Raw genomic sequence first — 20,006 nt, 5'->3', positions numbered from 1 at the left:
AACTCCCAGAACCATGTCATTCCTCCAATTTGAGCAGCCTAAAATTGTGTGAAAAAGTATGGCCCTGCATTTGCCATTCTACCTTGTTGCACCTAGCAGAACTGAATAATTTTTTGCCATTAGCCACAGCGATAACCAGAGGATTAGGTGTAGTGATCTGTATACTAGCATCAGCCCATTTAGGGGTCAAAAAACTATGTGTGCTGCCACTATCAATTAATATATTCAAGGGTTTTCCCTGAATAGTACCCTGAATTCTCAAGTATTATGGCCAATACAACCAGTTATGGCATTCATAGAAATTTCTAGGTTTTCCTCTTCTGGCTGCTATAGTTGTTCTGTATCAAGGGAACTAACTTCCAAAGGAGAAGTTTCAATTTCTTCAGTCATCATATTTAACTGTCTGTTTTACACTGATCGCCTGGCAAATTATTGTCACCACATTTGAAACAAAGGTTATTTTGTCTTCTATAATCCATAAGATTTTGTTTCGGATTTGGTGATGAGGTGGACTTTATAGGCACTGGCAGAGAAGGTGTCTTATGCATAGATATGGGGTTTGGGTAGGGTGGGCTTTTAAAAGAAGGCTTTAATCTTTTATTTTCAAATTCCACGGAAAGTTCATAAAGCTTGGCCTGTTTACATGCTTCAAACAATTTTAGGATCTAAAGCCTTGACCCTATGTTTAATATCATCTCTTAGACCACTAATAAAAGTGATAAAAGAACTCTTCATTTAAAGTAGGATTCTGCAACAACATATAGGGCTGTAACTTCTCAAATTTTTCCTGATAATCTTCCACTGACCCTTTTTGAGTCAATTTAGTGAATTCTTCCACAATATCACAAAAAGATCTATCACTGAATCTGTGACAGATATCAGCTTCAAATTCATGCCATGTTACATGGTGCTTTTGCATTATATATCCATCAAACCATATTTCTGCTTTGCCTGTGAAATACATAGTAGCTACCTCTACTCTTTGCTCAACAGGAACACTATAGATAGAAAAATATTTCAAGCATTTTTGAATCCATCCTCTAGGATTAACCCTATCAAAAAATGACAGTTCTATCTTAGGTCTGTGCCACATAGTTCCTGAACTATTAAATGAACCCCCTGGCCCCCTTTTTTCAGCTTCCAATCCAAACAAATTAGGCCTAGAATCACTGTTTTCACCCACCTGATTTTCAGGCCTAGAACTGTTCTTAAGAGCTAAATAAGCATCAGGTTTAGTCTTTAATATCCCAGGTTCATCCGGTTTGTAAGTAAATTTAGACTTGTCATTCACCACAGTCACCAAAACATAATTATTTTCCTTATTTTGAGAAGTATCAGGAGATTGTACCTGCTCACCCACAGACTGCTCTTGGTCTCCAGTTCTGCCTGTCAGTATCCTCAATATATCTTCCACATAGCTATGATTTGTGGTCATTCAAGCCTCCAGTGCAGTAATCCTTGTTTCCTGAGTCTCCCACCATTTAGGTGGATTAATCTCATTCTGACCTTGTTTTACCAAAGCAGTATGGTCTTCAATTTGTTTCTGAATCCCAGCCAAATTCGTTTCTGCCATAGATTGATTCTTCTTTGTCATGCCTCAAAAAAAAAATTTGCCAGAATCTTAGCTCTGATTACCAATTCTTATAGTTTGAGAGAAAGAAATGATTTAGGAGAAGAATTTAGACGAGAGAGATAGACGAGAGAAGAAAATCATCATTCATTGCATAAGGATTGTTTACACTCTGGTTTGTTAATTATTTAGTTACAATGCCAATAATTTCTTGCCAGCTGTCCAAACTATATAACTGAATGATTCCTCTCTTTCTTTTCTTTCTTTCTCAGGTATTGGGCCTTCGATATTGGGCTGCTCCTTCAGACTTCCTTACTGCTCGCCCTGCTGCTTGCCCAGCTCTTCTGATAATGTAAGTAACCCCGTGCCTCTCACATGATGAATTCCCAATTGTTGTCTTCAATGCCCAACCCTCAGTCTTCATTTCCCAAATCTCCTTCGATATTTCCTCGTCGTTCCTCTTCTTCTCCAATCCTGACATATAACCACTGAACTTATCAATATAGTTGTATTTTTCATGTACATAAAGTTTCGAATTGATCTTACATCTCTATCATATCGACCAAGAATATTGTACATATCACTATATTTAACAGTTGAAAGTTTTTTATATCAAATAAGGTGGTCAAATTGTTAGAATAATAATTGAATAGTTGTGGAAGTGTGTAAAACTAAATACTATTATAAGTGGATCCCTCCATATATATATTCAAAATATGACGATCCCAAATTATATATTCCAAGCAAGACTGACTGGTTTTCCTAGATGTTGAGCAGGAAAGAGTAAAAGATGCACAAGTGTTCAAAAACTACTGGCCAATTTGGTATTGCTTTTGAAAAATGATTTTAAAAGTGCTGTAAAAATATACTTTTAAAAGTATTTTCGAAAAGTACAATTTAAAATTTAATTGTTTGGGATTGCTGTTAAAAAGTGATTTTAAAAAGATAAAATGTTCATTTTAGACATTATGTTGTAAATTGAAAATATAATATTTGAGGGTAAAAATATAATTTCACTCAAAAGTGATTTTCCACAACAAAAGCTAAAAATTTGAGCTTATGAGTTTAGGTTAAAATAACTTTTCCAACCATGATTTTAAATCAATTTTTGGGTGTTTAGCATTGTTTATGGGGTCAAATATCACTTTTCAATTGCTAGAAGCATTCCCAAACTGGCCACATTAACTTCATTATTCAATTACATAAGTCTGCCACATAAAATGTGCACCTTATCTTGTTTGCATGAGTCAAGTAAAGAATGTCGCTTCTCTTCAATCCAACTTGTTATATAAGAGTGAAACAACTCTTTTGCCTCAATTCCCCCTTTTATAGGTCTGCAAAATGTTAAAAGATCAGAGAAGAATAGAAAACAACTGAAATTTTCAAGCCATATATAGATTAGCACAAGTTTGTATCATCCATATATGAGCTAAAAGAAGCAAAACTTTTACTTAATATTCCAGGAAGACATATCTCTTTGAAAGTCTGCTGTTGCAATAACCAGTTCCATTACAGGAGGAGAAGGGCCAGGAGGAGGGCATTCAACAAGAAACGCACGCAACCGTCTGCAAAGGTCCAAACTGTATATGGGTGCTGAAAGGTTTGGAAGATCTATAAAACTGCAAAAGTAGAAGATGGGGCAGGCAACAGAAATCAGCACAGAACAATTGAATCAGTCAAAAAGCAAAGCCAGAAAACATATAAGTATAGGGGATACGCCAAAATACAAAGTAATTTCAAAAGTATTTAAGAGCTTACAATCATCTACTTTTTAACCCTTTCATATTTGAAACTTTCTCCTAGATCTGATTTGCATAAACCACAGTGCTCTTAATACTCTCTCTCTCTCTCTCTCTCGCCTTTTGTCTTCCTTCTCAAACAAGTGTTACCACACTTTTAAGGCAAATTAGCTAACCAGGAAACTCTAGGTACTATGTTACTGTGACTTTTCAAAGTGGACAAGGATATGCAGTCATTACCTTCCAAGAATAAAACTTAAAACACCCTTGTTAGACACATCCAGCTCAAAAGTTTGAGCATGTAACTTTATGTGCTGATAAATTACTACATATAGAAACATTTGCAGTCATAATAGATCAACAAAAGGGAGGAGAAAATAAAAGAACAATTGTTTCGGAACGGAAATACATTATTTTGCATGCTGTGATCCCCTGAAATAAGAGAAAATCACCTAGGAAGAATATTCTGCTTGTGGATCTCTATATCAGTGAAAATTTCTTTCTTGATACCCAAAATTAAAGTTTTCATCTTCTGATAAGACATTGAAAGAGTCGTGGGATCCATCAATGCTCCGTCATTATTGCTCAAAATGAACTCATCTGTTTCAGCTTGGTGCCTTCTAGATCTCTTTTTCGCAGCAGCCTGCAAGGTTATTGCAAATTCATAGAGGGAACAAACAGGAAAGGAATATACAAAACCGTGACTATCAAGAAATAAGTCACTTATACCTGAAAATATCCACATAACTTTTGTTGTATCTCAGGAGTTAATATATCATGTAATAGGTTATAGAGCTTGATGGCAGGGACCAGGGCAGGAGCTGGTGCTCCAGTGGCAGCCTTATAAACACTCATCATCCCTGATGGCGATGATTCATCCAATGACTTGTAATTCTCAAAGATCTCAATTAAAATCTGCTGTACCTGATCCTCAACTTCTCCAAGGATGCGGTTCTGATTGATGTTAAAGCGTTAAATTCATATGAGAAAAGAGTTTGCAGGCATTCATGCATTTTCTTTAACACTTACACATACAAATGAATTTCTGTAAGCCTGTGTAGTTTTAACAACAAACTTGTATAAGATTAAAGGATGAAAATTAAAATAAAATAAAGATACATCATACATGAAAATGACAATGGCAAAGTGGCACATCTTAACTAAATCAAAATTAAGATTGAAATTCAAGAAACACTTTATCAGTAACTTATATATGTGAATCAGAAGACCCAAACTAGAATTAAACTTAAGAAACATGCTTGACAATTCCATTTCTGAGTTGATACAATCTGATTATTAGAACTACTAAGAAGCTAATGGCCAGTCATTTTTTTATATGTCATACATGCATGACACTGATAACAAAAGGAAAAGAAAAAAGAGAGAGAGAGAGAGAGAATTTAAATAATAAAATAATTTGGCTTGAATAGCACACATACCTCTTGGTGACTTAATTTGTGCTTGTTATAGCCCTTCACAGGAGATAGTAAATCATGTATTACTGTAAGACAGTCTTCAGTTGGTGTAGCCACATCCATAACATAAGCAAGGTATCTGCAGCCAAAAAGAAAATCAAACATAAGAAAGATATTTAAAACTCCTAATGATGAAAACATCAACTACCCTTCTATTGCATATCCATACCTTAGCTTGGTATATGCATCAGATACTCCATAGTATGATGCAAATTCATTCACCAACCACTTCCAAGGGCCATGTAGCAACAAATTTCTTTGCTGAAAGTGCTGAATTTTCATTGCAACTTCCAACAACAAATCATATGCCACAGTTTCCGCAACAGAACCACACTGAGAGGACAAGAAAATGTTAGCCTTACCATCACTTTCTAGTATAGTTGCTATTTCTGTTGGCGTGCTGTAATCAAATGGTAAAATGGTAGCAATTGGTAAAGGAAAATGAAAAAAAAAACCCATTAAGTGGAGTTATTTTAAAATTTTCTAGACAATTACATTTCGCATGTACCTTTAGGTTATTCTCCTCTTGACTGGTTGAATAGTGTATATACAGTTGCACTCTGCCAACAAGCTCATGTTCTGGCTCACGATATAACAGCCACCATCGAAGTTTGTCACCCTGCATAACCAATGTGGTAAACTTTCAGCATAATCATCAGCCCTTTTACCTGAAGACTTAATGGCTAGATTTTATTCAAAAATCCTTACAGGGTCATCAGCAAGAGAGACCACTTGTGCTAGGGCATGGCCACAATACTGCCCCTTGGAGTCAAGAACTCTGACAATCAAATCATCGCGAAGCCCATCAGGTAAGCTGTGCAGCAAAATATCAGGAAAGAAATTTTCCACAGGGTATGGAGCAAGGATTAAAAATATAAGATAGCAAGCATTTGAGAGAAGTGAAGCAAAAGGATGTATGGAGGAAAAGATGCATAAGGAGTTAGAGAAGCTACATACAACACGAGTTTCGCTGGATCCTGGTTGCATTTTGATCACATCATCCTCAGATGAACTTTTCAACTTCAGCAAGCAACAATATGTTTCTGAGAATTACAATCATCACCTAATGTTAGGCGCAAAATGGTAATACCATCCTATTCTCTGAGAGCCTAATCATCATCAACAATAACTGCCTAAGCCTTTTTCCATTATTTCTGGTTGGTGGTGAAATATATTGCACAAATGGTACTCTATATTTAGGATCATGTCCTAGCTACGGACATTATGCCAAGGTGTTATTTATTGAAGTCTGTTCCTAGAACCAAGGTGCTTTCATTTAACCAAAAATGAAGTAATTTTTCTTTTGCCTTATTATTCTTAACCAGCTAGAGAGCAAAATACAAACTTAGCCGGGTAACAAGTAGTCCAAGAAAGTACTATCTCCTTGTTCAAACTCCGCCAAATATTGTTTTACTTACTTGGTAGAATAGAATGGAGCTAACACCTGCCCCCTTGCGCATACCTATTTGGAAAAAATTAGAGTACTGCTGACAATAATTTTAATTACCATATAATTAAGAACAGTTCCATTTTGCATCCCCATCAAAACTAAATGGAGGAAATTATGTAGTCGTCTAAATGTTCCGAGTGAAAGGTTACAGCTGTTACAAGTGTGGCATTTTGCTCTTGTAACTGCAGGTGTAGTTGATAGCTGTTGTTGATATACCTAAGCAGCATTTCCCCTTGTCAAGCCATTTCTTAGAAATTAAGTAATTACTCCTTGATAGTGCCAAAGATTCATATTATTGGTTCCAAGTACATCAAAAAATTGTTTAGATCAACAAAAGAGACGAGTGTGATATGTCTTCATAGATCACAACAGTATTTATTGTATTTATGGAGTGACTCTAATGACATACCAAACTAATTTTAGGTGGCAAGGAGAGAATCAGAACACACACAGAGAAACATCATGTCCTTGTAAAGCATGTTGAAACCAATGGACTGTAGGAATTATAGAAATGAGTTGTCAATCCCTTAAGTTAAGAGATTTTGATACCATGTAGAAAACAGACTGTGTAGAAAACATACTGTAGAAAACAGACAAGTCTGTTATTTTTATTCTTGTGTACATTCAGTAGAACATATTACATATTTATATACAAATTATGCCTCTAAATTAGGAAACTCTAAGAAAGGAAACTAATCCTAGGAGATGTAATCCCTTGAAATAAGGATTGAAAAACAGAAAATAATTACAGAATCTCTTAACTTAAGGGATTGACAACTCATTTCTATAATTCCTACATGGACAAAGCCACAAAGGATACATGCAAGAGTAATAATACCCTAACTACAAAATTTCAACCATGTATTTCAATCATAACAGCAAACTTCCAAATTTTCATATAACTAAAAGGGTTTAAATACCTGGAATTACTTCATACGATGTTGATGCAAAGTAGTCACTCCAGTTTTCAAGAGCTTGGATACCTCTTTTATATACTGGCGGCTTGCCTGCAGATATGCTAGGCTTTGCTTTGAAAGAGAACTGTTTGTAGGAGTATTGGGAGTTACTCGAACTTTCCGAAGAGATTCCCATCCAGAATACAACATTGAGTTTACTTTGCAGAAATGGTGATGAAGGGATTCCATCTTCATTATAGACAGATTGCAGCCAGGAGGAGGGTCTAAACCCATTTTGACTCTACGCACTGTTCAAAAGAAAGAAGATATATGTGTAGGCTTAAACATGAAAAATTATGATTTGGTGAATGTTTTTTTTTCAGGAAACATGACAATACCTTGCACTTTCATTTTGCCAATGAACCTCTTTGATTTAGGAGCAGTTGCCTCACTAACTCAGAAGACTGTTTTGCCAATAACTCTTCTTCGGGTTGCAGTAGTACATTCTGCAAACTAGAAAATAAAATGTGAGTCAGAGATACGTAATTCAAAGCAAGAATAAAAGTACCAAGTTTCACAAGCAGCAGTAACAAGCCCCACCAAATCAACAATAGGAAAATATCATGTAAATGGATTGCATATCCAAATATAGAAAAGAAAGCTTGAATCTTACATGCACAGATGCACAAAGGTAGGAATGCATGGACAATGCAATAATTGCAAGAAAAAGCCAGGAACACTGAGCGTTTCTTCCCAGTGATCTGATTAAAATGCAATAAATCTGTCTGCAATTATTTAGTATGCTGAATGCTCTAAGATGGTTCCTTACTAAATGAAATTACAATGCAAACATAGAAACAACTTCTACATAAGACACCAGCAACCATGACTTATGATCTTCTGGTTAGGTTGGACCAGAAACATTTTCAAAGAACCTCTTCGATAGACATGATCGACAACTAACACTATCACATCGTTTTCCAGTGAACAGTCATGGAAGGCAAAGAACTAACCAAAGCAACCTTATGACATGATCAGTTTGTCTACAGTTCCACTTCCATAGATCCTTATTTCTGCCCATATTGCCAAAAATGGGTAATATTTCATACTTTTATCAGCATATCAAGTTACAGAGATTCCAAGATTAGAACAGTTTCATTCAACTAATCTTAAGTTGGATTTCAGAGTTAAACTGGCATTCTGATCGCATATTGACCTCAAACAGGCAATGTATAACTGCAAAAACATGATGCTAAAGAAACAAAAAGGGAATATTTGCACTCACCCAAATGCTTTTCGCAACTCTGAACATTCTTGATTCAAGAAGTAGGGAGCCTCTTCCGTGCAACCTTTGGCCCCATGAATTTAAGCATAAGCGAAAACATATATCATAAGACAGAACTGCAACCCATGGACCAAGCCCACTGAAACATTTTGATTAACGCAGTCAGTTGCCTCAGACATTATGAAGGTAAAATGTCTAAATCAAGAGAAACCCATGCTTGGTTTAGAAATTAGCTAACCTAGCATGAAATATAGGGCGGCGTGAGGGCAAATTATTAGTAGATTCATTGGCTCCTTCATGTTCCTCAGCCCTGTAATACATGATTGTTCCGTCAAAGTGCATTGATGACAATTTATTAAAAACATCAAGGAAACTAGGATCAGAGATTCAGACATACAAACCTGACTGATCGGTCAAGGATCTCATCCCTGTTGTTATCCAGAATAATGGTATCACTGTGAGAAGGTTCCATCTTTTGCATTCTTCCGGTATGAAAAACCTACATGAACATAAATAGTTTGAGTATGACACATGGCATAATGTTTTAGATTAACAATTAATTTAAGTTTGATCATCAAAATGGTCTCACATTTCAAAACTTATAAATTCCAGGTTGCATATGCAAGTTAAAGATTACCTCCTAATGAATCCATTTAGACATCTCCAGTCCCAAAACAAGTCAAACAATTAGAAAATTCAAATAGGTAAAGTTTTAGGATGTGAAACCCCAGGTAGCCTACCCATTGACAATGGTGATATCACTCGGTGGATTTTGCACATACAAAAAACTACTATCCTAAATTTACACAAGGATGGCGAAAATAACAAGAAAAAAAAAAGAATTATGGAGTGCCCGGAAGTTTTCTACTTTAATGCTTCAGGGGCACAATTTAAGCAACTTAATAACAAATTACATAATAAAATAACACTAAAGGAGAAACTTCATGAGTAAAAGCAAATTCTTAGTGAAATAAGGACATTCTAAAGCCTAGTTTTAACAGAATGCTTGAATAGTTCTGGCATCACAAGGCACTGAACCACATAAACTAAAAAAGCTTTTGCATCCAGAAAGTTCATTGCAACCCCTACCCTAGAATTAACTGTAGAAGAATAACTATCTGAATTATATGATTCTCTATGAGATGCAAAACCACTGTTGCTTCTATGCTGCATAAACAAAACTTCAGTGCTACAAGCAGTATCTGAAAATTGCTCTTCTTCAGTCTCCTGCTTCCCACCACAAACCTGTGCTGGTCTCTGAGCACCATTAGCTAGTTTCAGCTGAGTTCCACTGTGAACATAAGCCTCTGATTTATGCATTGAAGCAGCATGTTTAGCATTCACTCCATTTGGCACCTTATCATCTTGTGGAGATGAAATGAATGAGTATTGCCCATCATAGCCATGCTCATCAGAATCAGATGAAATGTCCATGTCCGATTCTGAACCATGATCATTGCCACTAACAGGTTTCTCTGAGACACTTGAATTACATAAGAAGATAAATGTCCATTAGGATATTTCAACGATGTAGGCAATCCAACATTTCTTAAACTGTGAATAGGTTCAAGTGTTTATCTTGCTGCCATCGTCAAACCAAAAAAATCTCTGTTGTGGCAACACCACCCTAATACAAGTTCAAAACATTTAGATCAGACTCAGCCAGCACCTCAGACTACACTACAAAGTAAAAACTTCACTAAACACTAACATCACGAATCAATGAAAGATCTTTCTTCAAATAAAAGAAGTGTTTGCAACAAATACCTAAACAAATGCATAAAGATATGAATTTATACGGATAACCAATTGAAATGACCCACCTGGCGAACCCATCTTAACCCATCCTTGTCAAGAGCTTGGGTGAACATTGTACAATTTCTTATACTTGACCAAAAAAAAACACCCAACCCCTGAGAGAATTTAGCACTCGAATTAAAATTGAAGAACTAATAAGAGAAGATCCACAAGAAAAAACTAACTAACTAAATCATTAATAAAAGGAAACAGCAAATACTGAGGATGTTGCATTTCTTGCCTTTCTAATCAGCCAGTGTGATTAATAAAAGTCCAATGCTTTACCAAAAACATGCAAACTATTACAAAAACTGAATCATTAAAATGATCGACTGCTGTGTTGGCACATTGAAAAGAAAATCTAGGAAAAAGATGGGAAAGTATTAAGTTTCCAGCACCGACATTCGTTTATTTCATCATATTTACCAAACAGAGAAAATAAGATTATGGGAATTCAGATCATTTTCACATATTAGAGTAGTAACAAACAAAGCAATTACTGAAATCACATTTGCTTTAATGATCAAACAATTAAAACTCAATAAAAAAAACTCTACTTTGAGGAAGAAGAGACGAAGAAATACTCGCGCAAAGTGAAGAGTGACGGTGAAAGAGAGAAGCAAAATGTGGGTTTTGTTTGGATTTCAACTCAATAATATTCTTTTTTAAGAGAAAAAATAATTATTGAAAAATAATATTTTTATTAAATATATATTTTAATTTCTAAAAAATAGAAATAAAAAATAGAAATAAATAAATAACTGTTTCTAAAATTGAGGAAAACATATACGAGTGAAGTAACGGAGCGTCGTGAAGTTAACGCAAAAATGACGTGGCAAGGGAATGCGCGCCTCCCTTTTAACGCTGGATTTTTTTAATAGGATTGTTTCCTTTTAAGAGCGCGATTTGTCAAGTTGGAAAAATTATTAAATGGATTTTATTCGTCGTCAGGTCCGTCATAAAAAATATACGTGTCATGTGTTATTTTATTAGAACGAAATTTTTAAAATATATTATAATAAAATAAAATTATAAAATTATAAAATATCAAAATTTAAAAAAATTGAGAGTAAGATGAATATAAATAATATTTTATTGTCTATTAAACGTCATAAATTTGGTACTTTTAGAAAGAAATTATTACAACTGAATTGTTGACATAATAATAAAGAAAAATTATAAGATTTTTGTTAAATCTTGACAACAATAAAAAAAGTTCTAAGCTAAAATATTTTTTTTGTAAGTATGGGCTGCTAAATTTTGGGACCTTATGATTTATCACATTTTACACTTGTAAATAAACGGATCTATTCTTCACATTATTTGTGATCTTAAATAATAAATTTCATCTATCCTATTTTTAAGGTGATTTTTCACCTTTTTCTTATAAATAAATAAGAAATAATTGTAATTTGAAAGTTATTCTAAAATAGATTTTATTAACTTAGACTATAAACAACGTAATAAGTCAGGTCTATTTAATAATTTTTCATGGGTGCACACATAAATGGTTGTACCTTAGAGGAGAAGGACCCACGCGGTTGCTTTCAGTCCAAATTGGGAATGTGTTGTAATTCCCCGCGCTTAATAAGACTTAATGGTACACAAAATTATAGTATTTTAAAGAGAAAATAACCTCAGTGACAAAAAATGCCTTATAATATACGATTTTAACCAACTTTTTTTGGATTTGCCAAAATGACCAACTAAATCGCAATGCGATCGATAATTCGCAACGCGATCTCTGGTATCGCAAATCAGTTTCCAGATTCGTAACGCGATTCTGACTATCGCATTGCGATTTTCCAAATTCGCGTTGCGATTTTCCGACTATCGCAATGCGAATATATAAATCGCAATGCGATTATGACTATCGCAACGCGATTCTGACTGTCGCAACGCGATTCTGACTGTCACAACACTGAATTTCAAATTCGCAACAGGTTTTAGTTTTGCAACAAAAATGTTTTGGATATATAACTACGCAACAGAAGTAACTCATAACCTAAATCCCTAAATCGCAACTCATTTCATCTCCATCTATCACTCTCTCCGGTGACATCCGTTCCTATATCCAACGACATCATTCCCCATCCGGCAACATGTTTTAGTTTTGCAGCTCTTTTGTTTAGTAAATTAATTTACAATAATGAAATCATCTAATGTTGATCATGTTTGGATAGATTTGTGTTTTGGAGGGTCATGGGAGAATGTTCATGGTGTTTTACAATATATGCCTTTACCCATGAATCTTCAACTAAAACTGACATTAAAAAAGTTAACTTATGAAACTCTAATGTTACGTGTTACAAATAAATTGAATTTAGAGCCCTTAAGTGGATTTAGGCTATCTTATCAGAGAAAATGTAAAGTTTATTTGTTAACCGACAATGAAGATGTTGAACGATTCATTGCTTACATTAGTGTTTCGCAAGATGATGTTACATTGTATGTTGTTGAACCTAGAAGTAGTGAAGTTTGGTCAGTAGCGGGTAGTAATCAACTAAGTTTTTCAACCCCAGTTTATGGTGCTCAAAATTTAATGGTTCCACCACAATTTCATCACCAAGCAAATTTTGTTTCACCACATTTCCAATACCAAACACAATCTCAAAACCCACAACCTTTCCCTAATCCAAATCCCAATAAACTTTCAGCACTAAATTCCGGTTTTCGTTTTAACTAGTTAGACGATGATGAGCCAATAGAAAAAATTGTGAGTACTAGTAGGTATTCGAAATTTGATCTTGGTCAATATTCAGATTTTGATGATGTTTCAGAAGAAGAAACAGACCCTGCGTGTAATGATTTTGATATTGATCAATACCCGAATTTTGATGATAAAACAGCCGCTATCGAGGAAAATATTGTTGATGATAATGAGGAGGAAGTTACGACTGTGAATGAACATATTGAACATCCATTCTGTAATTCATATAACCCTGAAGAAGAAAAAGAAGAAGAAGAAATCCCCGAAGAAAAGTCCCCGAAGAAAATGTCACGGGAGTATAACTGGAATATGCCAGAATTACTTCAGATACCGGAAGAAGAGTTGGTAAAAATAGCAGTTGATTGTTACACAAAAATTATTCGTATCAAGAAAGATGATTGTTTTGATACAAAGGAAGACTTGAAGATAGCTTTGTATACGAAATGTGTGGAAGATGGCTATCAACTAAAAGTTAACAAATCAAGCAAATATCGTTTCGAAACAAGATGTATGATTGACAAAAACTGTACGTGGCATATGATTGCAAAGAGGATAAAAGATTGTGAAATATTTCAAGTTAGGACTTTTATTGATAAACATACATGTTCAAGAACCCAAGTTTTTCCTCACCATAGCAGGCAAACAAAAAGGTGTTGGGTGGTTTTCTGGCTGAGTTAATGTTTTTGAATGGCAGGGTATATCGGGGACATGAAATTATGACTGACATGAATGCTCGGTTCAAGATTAGTATCTCATATTCTCAAGCTTGGAGAGCCAAATGTTATACCTTGAAATTGTTGAGGGGGTCGCCAGAAGCATCGTTTGCCCAACTGCCGGCTTATTGTCACAATTTAAAGTTGAAAAATCCTGGGTCGGTAACTCATATCAAAACAGATAGAGATGGACGCTTTGAGTTGCTGTTTATCGCCATTGGTGCTGCGGTTAGTAAATCAATATAATTTTGTTGACTCATTTTTGTTAGTTACATGCATTTCACATTTAAATGATTATATTTCTTGTGTATATGATTTTGTAGATTCGTTCGTTTATTACTTGCATGCACCCAGTTATTATAGTTGACGGAGCACATTTAAAAGGTCGATACCTTAGAGTAAACTTATTAGCAGTAGCCATGGATGCTAACAATGGGATACCGCCAATAGCTTACGGGGTTGGCAAATCTAAAACCTTTGATTCATGGACATGGTTTATGGGGCATCTTAAGGATTGCATAGGTCCTATTAGCAATCTGACAATCATATCCGATAGGGCAAACTCAATTGACAACGCTGTTAGAAGGTGTTTCCCATATGCTTTTCATGGACTTTGTAGTGTTCGTTTATATAGAAATCTAAAATCAAGGTTTACTGGTATAAAAAATCACAAATTGACATACTGGAAGGCTGTAAAAGCTTATCGGGAAGTGGATTTTAATAAGTATAAAAATTGTTTAAGACGTGTTTTGCCTCAGTGTGCTCAAACACTAGAAGATGTCGGGTTTGAAAGATGGTCAAGAGTACATCAACTTGGAGCAAGATATGGTTTCATGACGTCTAATAGTGCAGAATCAATCAACGCTCTAAGTCGTCATTCCCGGAAATTACCCATTACTATGTTAATGGAGTTTTTTCGAGCCTCTACTCAACAGTGGTACTACAAGAAAAGAAACCATACATGTATTATTTCTTTAAATTCGTAACTTATCATATATTTTACTAAGTATTATTTATTTAAATTTACAGGAACATTGGAACATCGTGTTACACCATGGACTGAAAAAAAGATAACGAAACGTGTTGTGAAGTCAACGTCATGGAGAGTTGAACCATGTTCAAACACTTTGTTTGAAGTACTGGATAATAACTTAAATGGGCTTGTCGATCTAAATGCAAAGACGTGTAGTTGTATGAAATGACAAACATCTGGTTATTCGTGTGGGCATGTTATAAAAGTTTCTCTTCATCTAAACCAAGATGATTCAAGCGCATACGCTATGGATTGCTACATTACAGAAGTATATCGACAGACTTATGCCGAGATTATCTACCCTATTCCACATCCTTTTGAGTGGGACATACCAGATGACTTATAAACAATTTTGCCACCAGCCTTGGACAGAAGGCTACCTGGCCGATCAAAAAGTCACGATCGTATACCGTCTAAGGGTGAAGAGAAGAAGAGATCGACATGTAGTCGGTGTAAGGAAAGTGGTCATACAAGGTTGACATGTGGATCACCAGTGCCATCACAATCATCTTTTCCTCTATCAAAATATGGATCCTCATCAAAATCTAAAGCTCATATGGTGTCAAGAAAAAGGCAATCAAAATCACAATCAAAATCGCAATCCCAATCACAACCGGCTTCACCTTTTGGGACTATTAACTTAGGTGATTTTTAAATGCAAACATTGTATTATGTGTAAACTTTTAACATTTTCAGTTAGGCATGTATTAGTAACTTGAGTTTGAACATTGTTATGATTTGTTCAGTTGTTATCACTTATTACACGTTCATTTGAATATCGCAACGCGAATTTGACTATTATGTGTATTTTATGTGTAAACTTTTAACATTTTCAGTTATGCATGTATTAGTAACTTGAGTTTGAACATTGCTATGATATGTTCAGTTGTTATCACTTATTACACATTCATTTGAATATCGCATCGCGAATTTGACTATCGCAACTCAAAAATCGCAACGCGAATTTGACTATCGCAACACGAATATGACTATCGCAACGCGAATTTGTCTATCGCAACGCGAATTTGACTATCGCAACACGAATTTAATTATCGCAACGGCTATTTGACTATCGCAACGAGAAAATCGCAACGCGAATTTGACTATCGCAACGAGAAAATCGCAACGCGAATTTGATTATCGCAACAGGTATTTGACTATCGCAACGAGAAAATCGCAAAGAGTATTAGACTATCGCAACGCGAATTGACTTTCGCGTTGTGATTTTGTCTTTCGTATTGCGATTTTGAGTTTAGCGTTGCGAAAGTGTACCTCCAACAGGTCTTTTGCCTTCAATATCATGCAGATTGAAATCAACAAATCAACTTTTACATTTCAATCAATTAAACAAGCACAAATAAGAATTATTTACACATCAATATTAAACAAATCAACTTTTACAAATCAATTTTTATAAATCAATTAAACAAGCAAAAAATGATAATAATTCTTATTTTCCTCATCAATTAAACAAATCAGACTTTTAAGAATCAATTAAACAATAAAAAAAAGTGTACCCCCAGATAGTTGTTTATGCACCCATACATCAATTTCACGCAGCTCACTTCAGGATTAACCTGCAGAAACCAAACATTTGCTCAAATAACACTTTCTACATATCTAAAACCAACAAACAACAAATTATTATTGAATTCTAAGTACTTAACAACACTTGCATTTGACTTACAAATTATTTATGGACACTTTCATAACGCGGATGTAGGTAGGCAGCGTCTCGAATATATCGCTCTAGCCATAAAATGCCACAACCACAAGCCTACTGCACCTCTATCTCTATCTGTGGGAGGTAGAAACTGTGTACTTCCTGTCGTCAAACGCTCCAAGCACATGCATACGAGAGGACCACAATCCCCTCTGGCTTCCGGCGTTTATTGTGGCGCGGTCTCGTCTCTGATAACTATAACATTGAACTTCTTTGGCTTCTTGTTTCTAGAATAATTCCAATAATTAATCGCATCCAAGAATTTAGCCAAATGAGAGCTCAATCCCTTAATAATATCTCTCAAATCAGACAATGATATGTAATTTACCATGCTGTCATATACTATTGTCTTCAGGGATGTGAGCTGAAGCTCGACGAGAAACCAATGAGTACGTTCCAAAACAGGGATAAACACCTGCAATCATAAGTAATAATTCAAATTGCGCACTTATTTATGAACACCTTTAAAATATTTAAAAAAAATAAATACTAACCTTATCGAACTCCCACAATGCAGGATAAAGTTTAGCTTGTCCATTTGCCAACACATATGATTCCTGTCGTTGATTCTTCAAGTGAACTACGTGAAAAGACGTCGGCATAATTGTATATCGCGTATTTTTTTTATTTTTATTTTTCTTCAATTTCCTTACTATTAGAAGACGTGACACCATGCATCAATATGTTGTTTTACAAAAAAAAACATATATTAGTGAATTACATAAATTAAAAAAAAATTTAATCAAAATGAAATATAAGAAGAAATATAAGACTTACCCCCCATCGAAATAGCCATTGTCTTCAACTCCTAATAACACACCCCACCAAGACCGTTTAATCAACAAATGCATATCATCATTGAGTTTGTATATGTCAGCGTAACACCCTTGGATCCGCTCATGTAGATAAAAATCAACTGCGGTCTTAGCCCAAAGGATATTATCCATAATTGTTTCCGGTATTTGTTTCCTCTCCACTTCATCTACCAGAATGGTACTGGCCGGTAACTTATACGAAAGCCAACAGTCATCCATCATGTCCGGCACGTGAGGGAGTTTCTCAATAATTCGATATATTACGCCGTATGAATCGGGCTCTAGAATGTTGGGAGGGACCTCTTCAACGATGACAGTGGCCTCTTGAATGGTGGGAGGGGACTCTTGAGGGATGATAGGGGCCTCTTGAACAATAGGGGAGGCCTCTTGAACGATGACAGGTGAGTCGGGCTTTTTCTTACGGATTCTTCGCACTATTGGGGTGAACAGAGACTTAATGGCACGTGCACACCATCTGATGCGTGAACTCCGTCTTGCAAGAAAAACCCGAGGTAGAGCATCCACCTTAGCGGGCCGCTAAAAATAAATTAATACATAAATCAGTAAATAAACAGACATGATATTAAACAGTGAACACAAAGACAAATATATTTCAAACTTGCACGATATTCACCCAAGTCATTATTCTATCATTGTTCACAAAATGCATCAGATAACATTCCAGAAGTAATCACTTATATAAACATTTAAAAGGATAACATATAGGTTTAGTGCAGGTTCAATGACAACATAAAGAGTAGTAGTTTATTCTTGAAACTTAAATTTTCAACACTGTGAAGTTAGTATTTGTCTTTGTCTTTTGGTTGAAGTAATGCAATTCATTCAAGTTTCAATTTGCAGAAGAAGAATAGAATCTGAAACTTAAAATCGCAACACGAATGACTATCGCAACGCGAAAATGACTATTGCAACGAGAGAATCGTAATGCGATTTTCATTTAGCATTGTGATTCTTTCGTTGCGATAGTAATTTTTGCGTTGCGAGAGTCATTTTTGCGTTGCAAAAGTAAACTATTCTTCTTCTACAAATTGAAACTTGAATGGATTGCATTACTTCAACCAAAAGACAACCAAAAATAAATACTAACTTCACATGGTTAAAGAATAAACAGTTTAGCAGTATTGGCAGCAACCGAATGAATTTACTAAGCAATCTAAGTGAAATGGTTAATCTAAGTGAAATTACGGGTAAATTTATCATCAAGTTAAATATGAAAAATATTAAACTTACCTCGTTGCATAGAGTATGAACCTCATTCTGCAACGATGCTACCATCTCACGTAGAGCGGCTACCTCACCACATAAAGTAGACACCTCAACACGCCATGCACCATTGTCATCGCGTAAAGTACCGACCTCCTCACGCAAGGCATTGACCTCATCACGTAACTCCCCTAACTCATCCCGTGGAGGTGGAGAACAGGGAGATAAACGTTGTGGCATCTTTGCCGGTCGCCTATCATGAGGTGATGGTGGAGAAGAGGCTCGATGATGTGACAGAATAGGTGATGGCTCTCGTTGTGGAGGTGTATAGTCGGGTCGATCAGGTGATGGCTCTGGGTGAGGTGATGGCTCTCGAAGTGGAGGCTGCTCATCATACGTGCCGTCAAAAAAACGCTTACTAGCTTGCCACCAATCAGTGGCAAGCTCAGCTTCCGTGGGTGTCAGCCTCTGTAATGGAGTGTTGGACTCTTAACAATATAAAAGCTCAAACAAAGTTAAATGTGTACTAGTAATAACTTGTTTATAAACATATGGTAGTATTTGTGTTAACTTACATTATTTATTGTCGTATACGGTAGTAAATCTTCCCATTGCTGCAAGGTCCGTTTCCTCTTCAAGGAAATAGCCCTAAGAATATCATTAGAAGTTTTTAATGCATATGTCTGCATGGCGGGAAAGGCCTCAAATATCCAAATCTACAAACAATATAATAAAAAACATTAGTAATTGTTAAATAATAATTAATTATAATTTTGGAAACATTATATAAAAATTCTTACCTTAAAAGCCCAAATAAAGCCTAACAAAGTGTATTTGGAACCATCGCCACGCAGAATTTTTCGATCATCAAAGGCAGACGACAACTTATTCCATGTAGCTTTCCATAGATACGAACCCCACGGAAACATGTTCCATACATTTAGGTCCTTTACCAATTTAATTAGATCATTAGGAATAGGTTGTCTGGCCTCTCTGCCTAAAAAGCCGGCATGCAAAAGTATTAGAAGGCATACTCGGACAACATCGACGTCATCCATCCGAGTAAAACCATATTTCTTATTCAATAATCTCGTCAAGTCTTCCACGTGTAAATTCGGCTTCTCCATTGACAGCTCAGGAAAAACCCGGGATAACCATGATAGGCGGGTAATATGTCTAGTGTACCGACCTACATCATCGTGTCCGAAGCGTAGACCGGTGATTAAGCAAAACTCTTCCCGCCCAAAACACGTATACGCCGATGGAAAATCAAACCATATCTCTTCATCACGACGTTGTATAGTCTCTGGTAGATCGCTAGTCATGGTTTGAAGAAACAGATGGGTCAACATAGCATCTCCACCCGGATGTTGTACTTTGAGTCATGGCCCGAAGCAAGTATCCTCAAATATTTTTCTTTGTGCAAGTGAAAGCTTCGACGCAATTGTTTTGGCTAGGCTTAATTTATTTCTTAAGGTCAATTGAGCCGAATAAAAGTTATACAAAAACAATAAACATACCAAGTTAGATATACCAAAAACTACACTGTGAAAATATACCAAGAATAATAAACATA

General features: G+C 35.6%; 2 protein-coding genes across 2 annotated transcripts; both read right to left on the bottom strand.

Annotated features, from left to right (window-relative positions):
* Nucleotides 1–1,811: 1,811 nt before the first annotated feature.
* Nucleotides 1,812–7,424, bottom strand: LOC120166977. Its single transcript, XM_039176125.1, has 10 exons — nucleotides 7,218–7,424; nucleotides 5,493–5,804; nucleotides 5,293–5,403; nucleotides 4,954–5,117; nucleotides 4,749–4,863; nucleotides 4,039–4,263; nucleotides 3,762–3,952; nucleotides 3,022–3,189; nucleotides 2,799–2,904; nucleotides 1,812–2,044 (listed from the first exon to the last, which is right to left on the bottom strand). Exons 1-10 carry the CDS (start codon nucleotides 7,422–7,424, stop codon nucleotides 1,991–1,993), a joined length of 1,653 nt encoding a protein of 550 aa, XP_039032056.1. The 3' UTR covers nucleotides 1,812–1,990.
* On the bottom strand, nucleotides 5,753–10,677 carry LOC120166974. The gene is made up of 8 exons (XM_039176123.1): nucleotides 10,239–10,677; nucleotides 9,505–10,042; nucleotides 8,817–8,914; nucleotides 8,654–8,725; nucleotides 8,416–8,554; nucleotides 7,529–7,643; nucleotides 7,155–7,438; nucleotides 5,753–5,827 (listed from the first exon to the last, which is right to left on the bottom strand). Exons 2-6 carry the CDS (start codon nucleotides 9,847–9,849, stop codon nucleotides 7,587–7,589), a joined length of 711 nt encoding a protein of 236 aa, XP_039032054.1. The 5' UTR covers nucleotides 9,850–10,042; nucleotides 10,239–10,677; the 3' UTR covers nucleotides 5,753–5,827; nucleotides 7,155–7,438; nucleotides 7,529–7,586.
* Nucleotides 10,678–20,006: the final 9,329 nt, after the last annotated feature.

This window comes from Hibiscus syriacus, unplaced genomic scaffold (assembly GCF_006381635.1).
Source record: "Hibiscus syriacus cultivar Baekdansim isolate YM2019G1 unplaced genomic scaffold, ASM638163v2 tig00111651_pilon, whole genome shotgun sequence".
Taxonomy (NCBI): domain Eukaryota; kingdom Viridiplantae; phylum Streptophyta; class Magnoliopsida; order Malvales; family Malvaceae; genus Hibiscus; species Hibiscus syriacus.
This window is presented reverse-complemented; position numbering and strand designations above follow the sequence as displayed.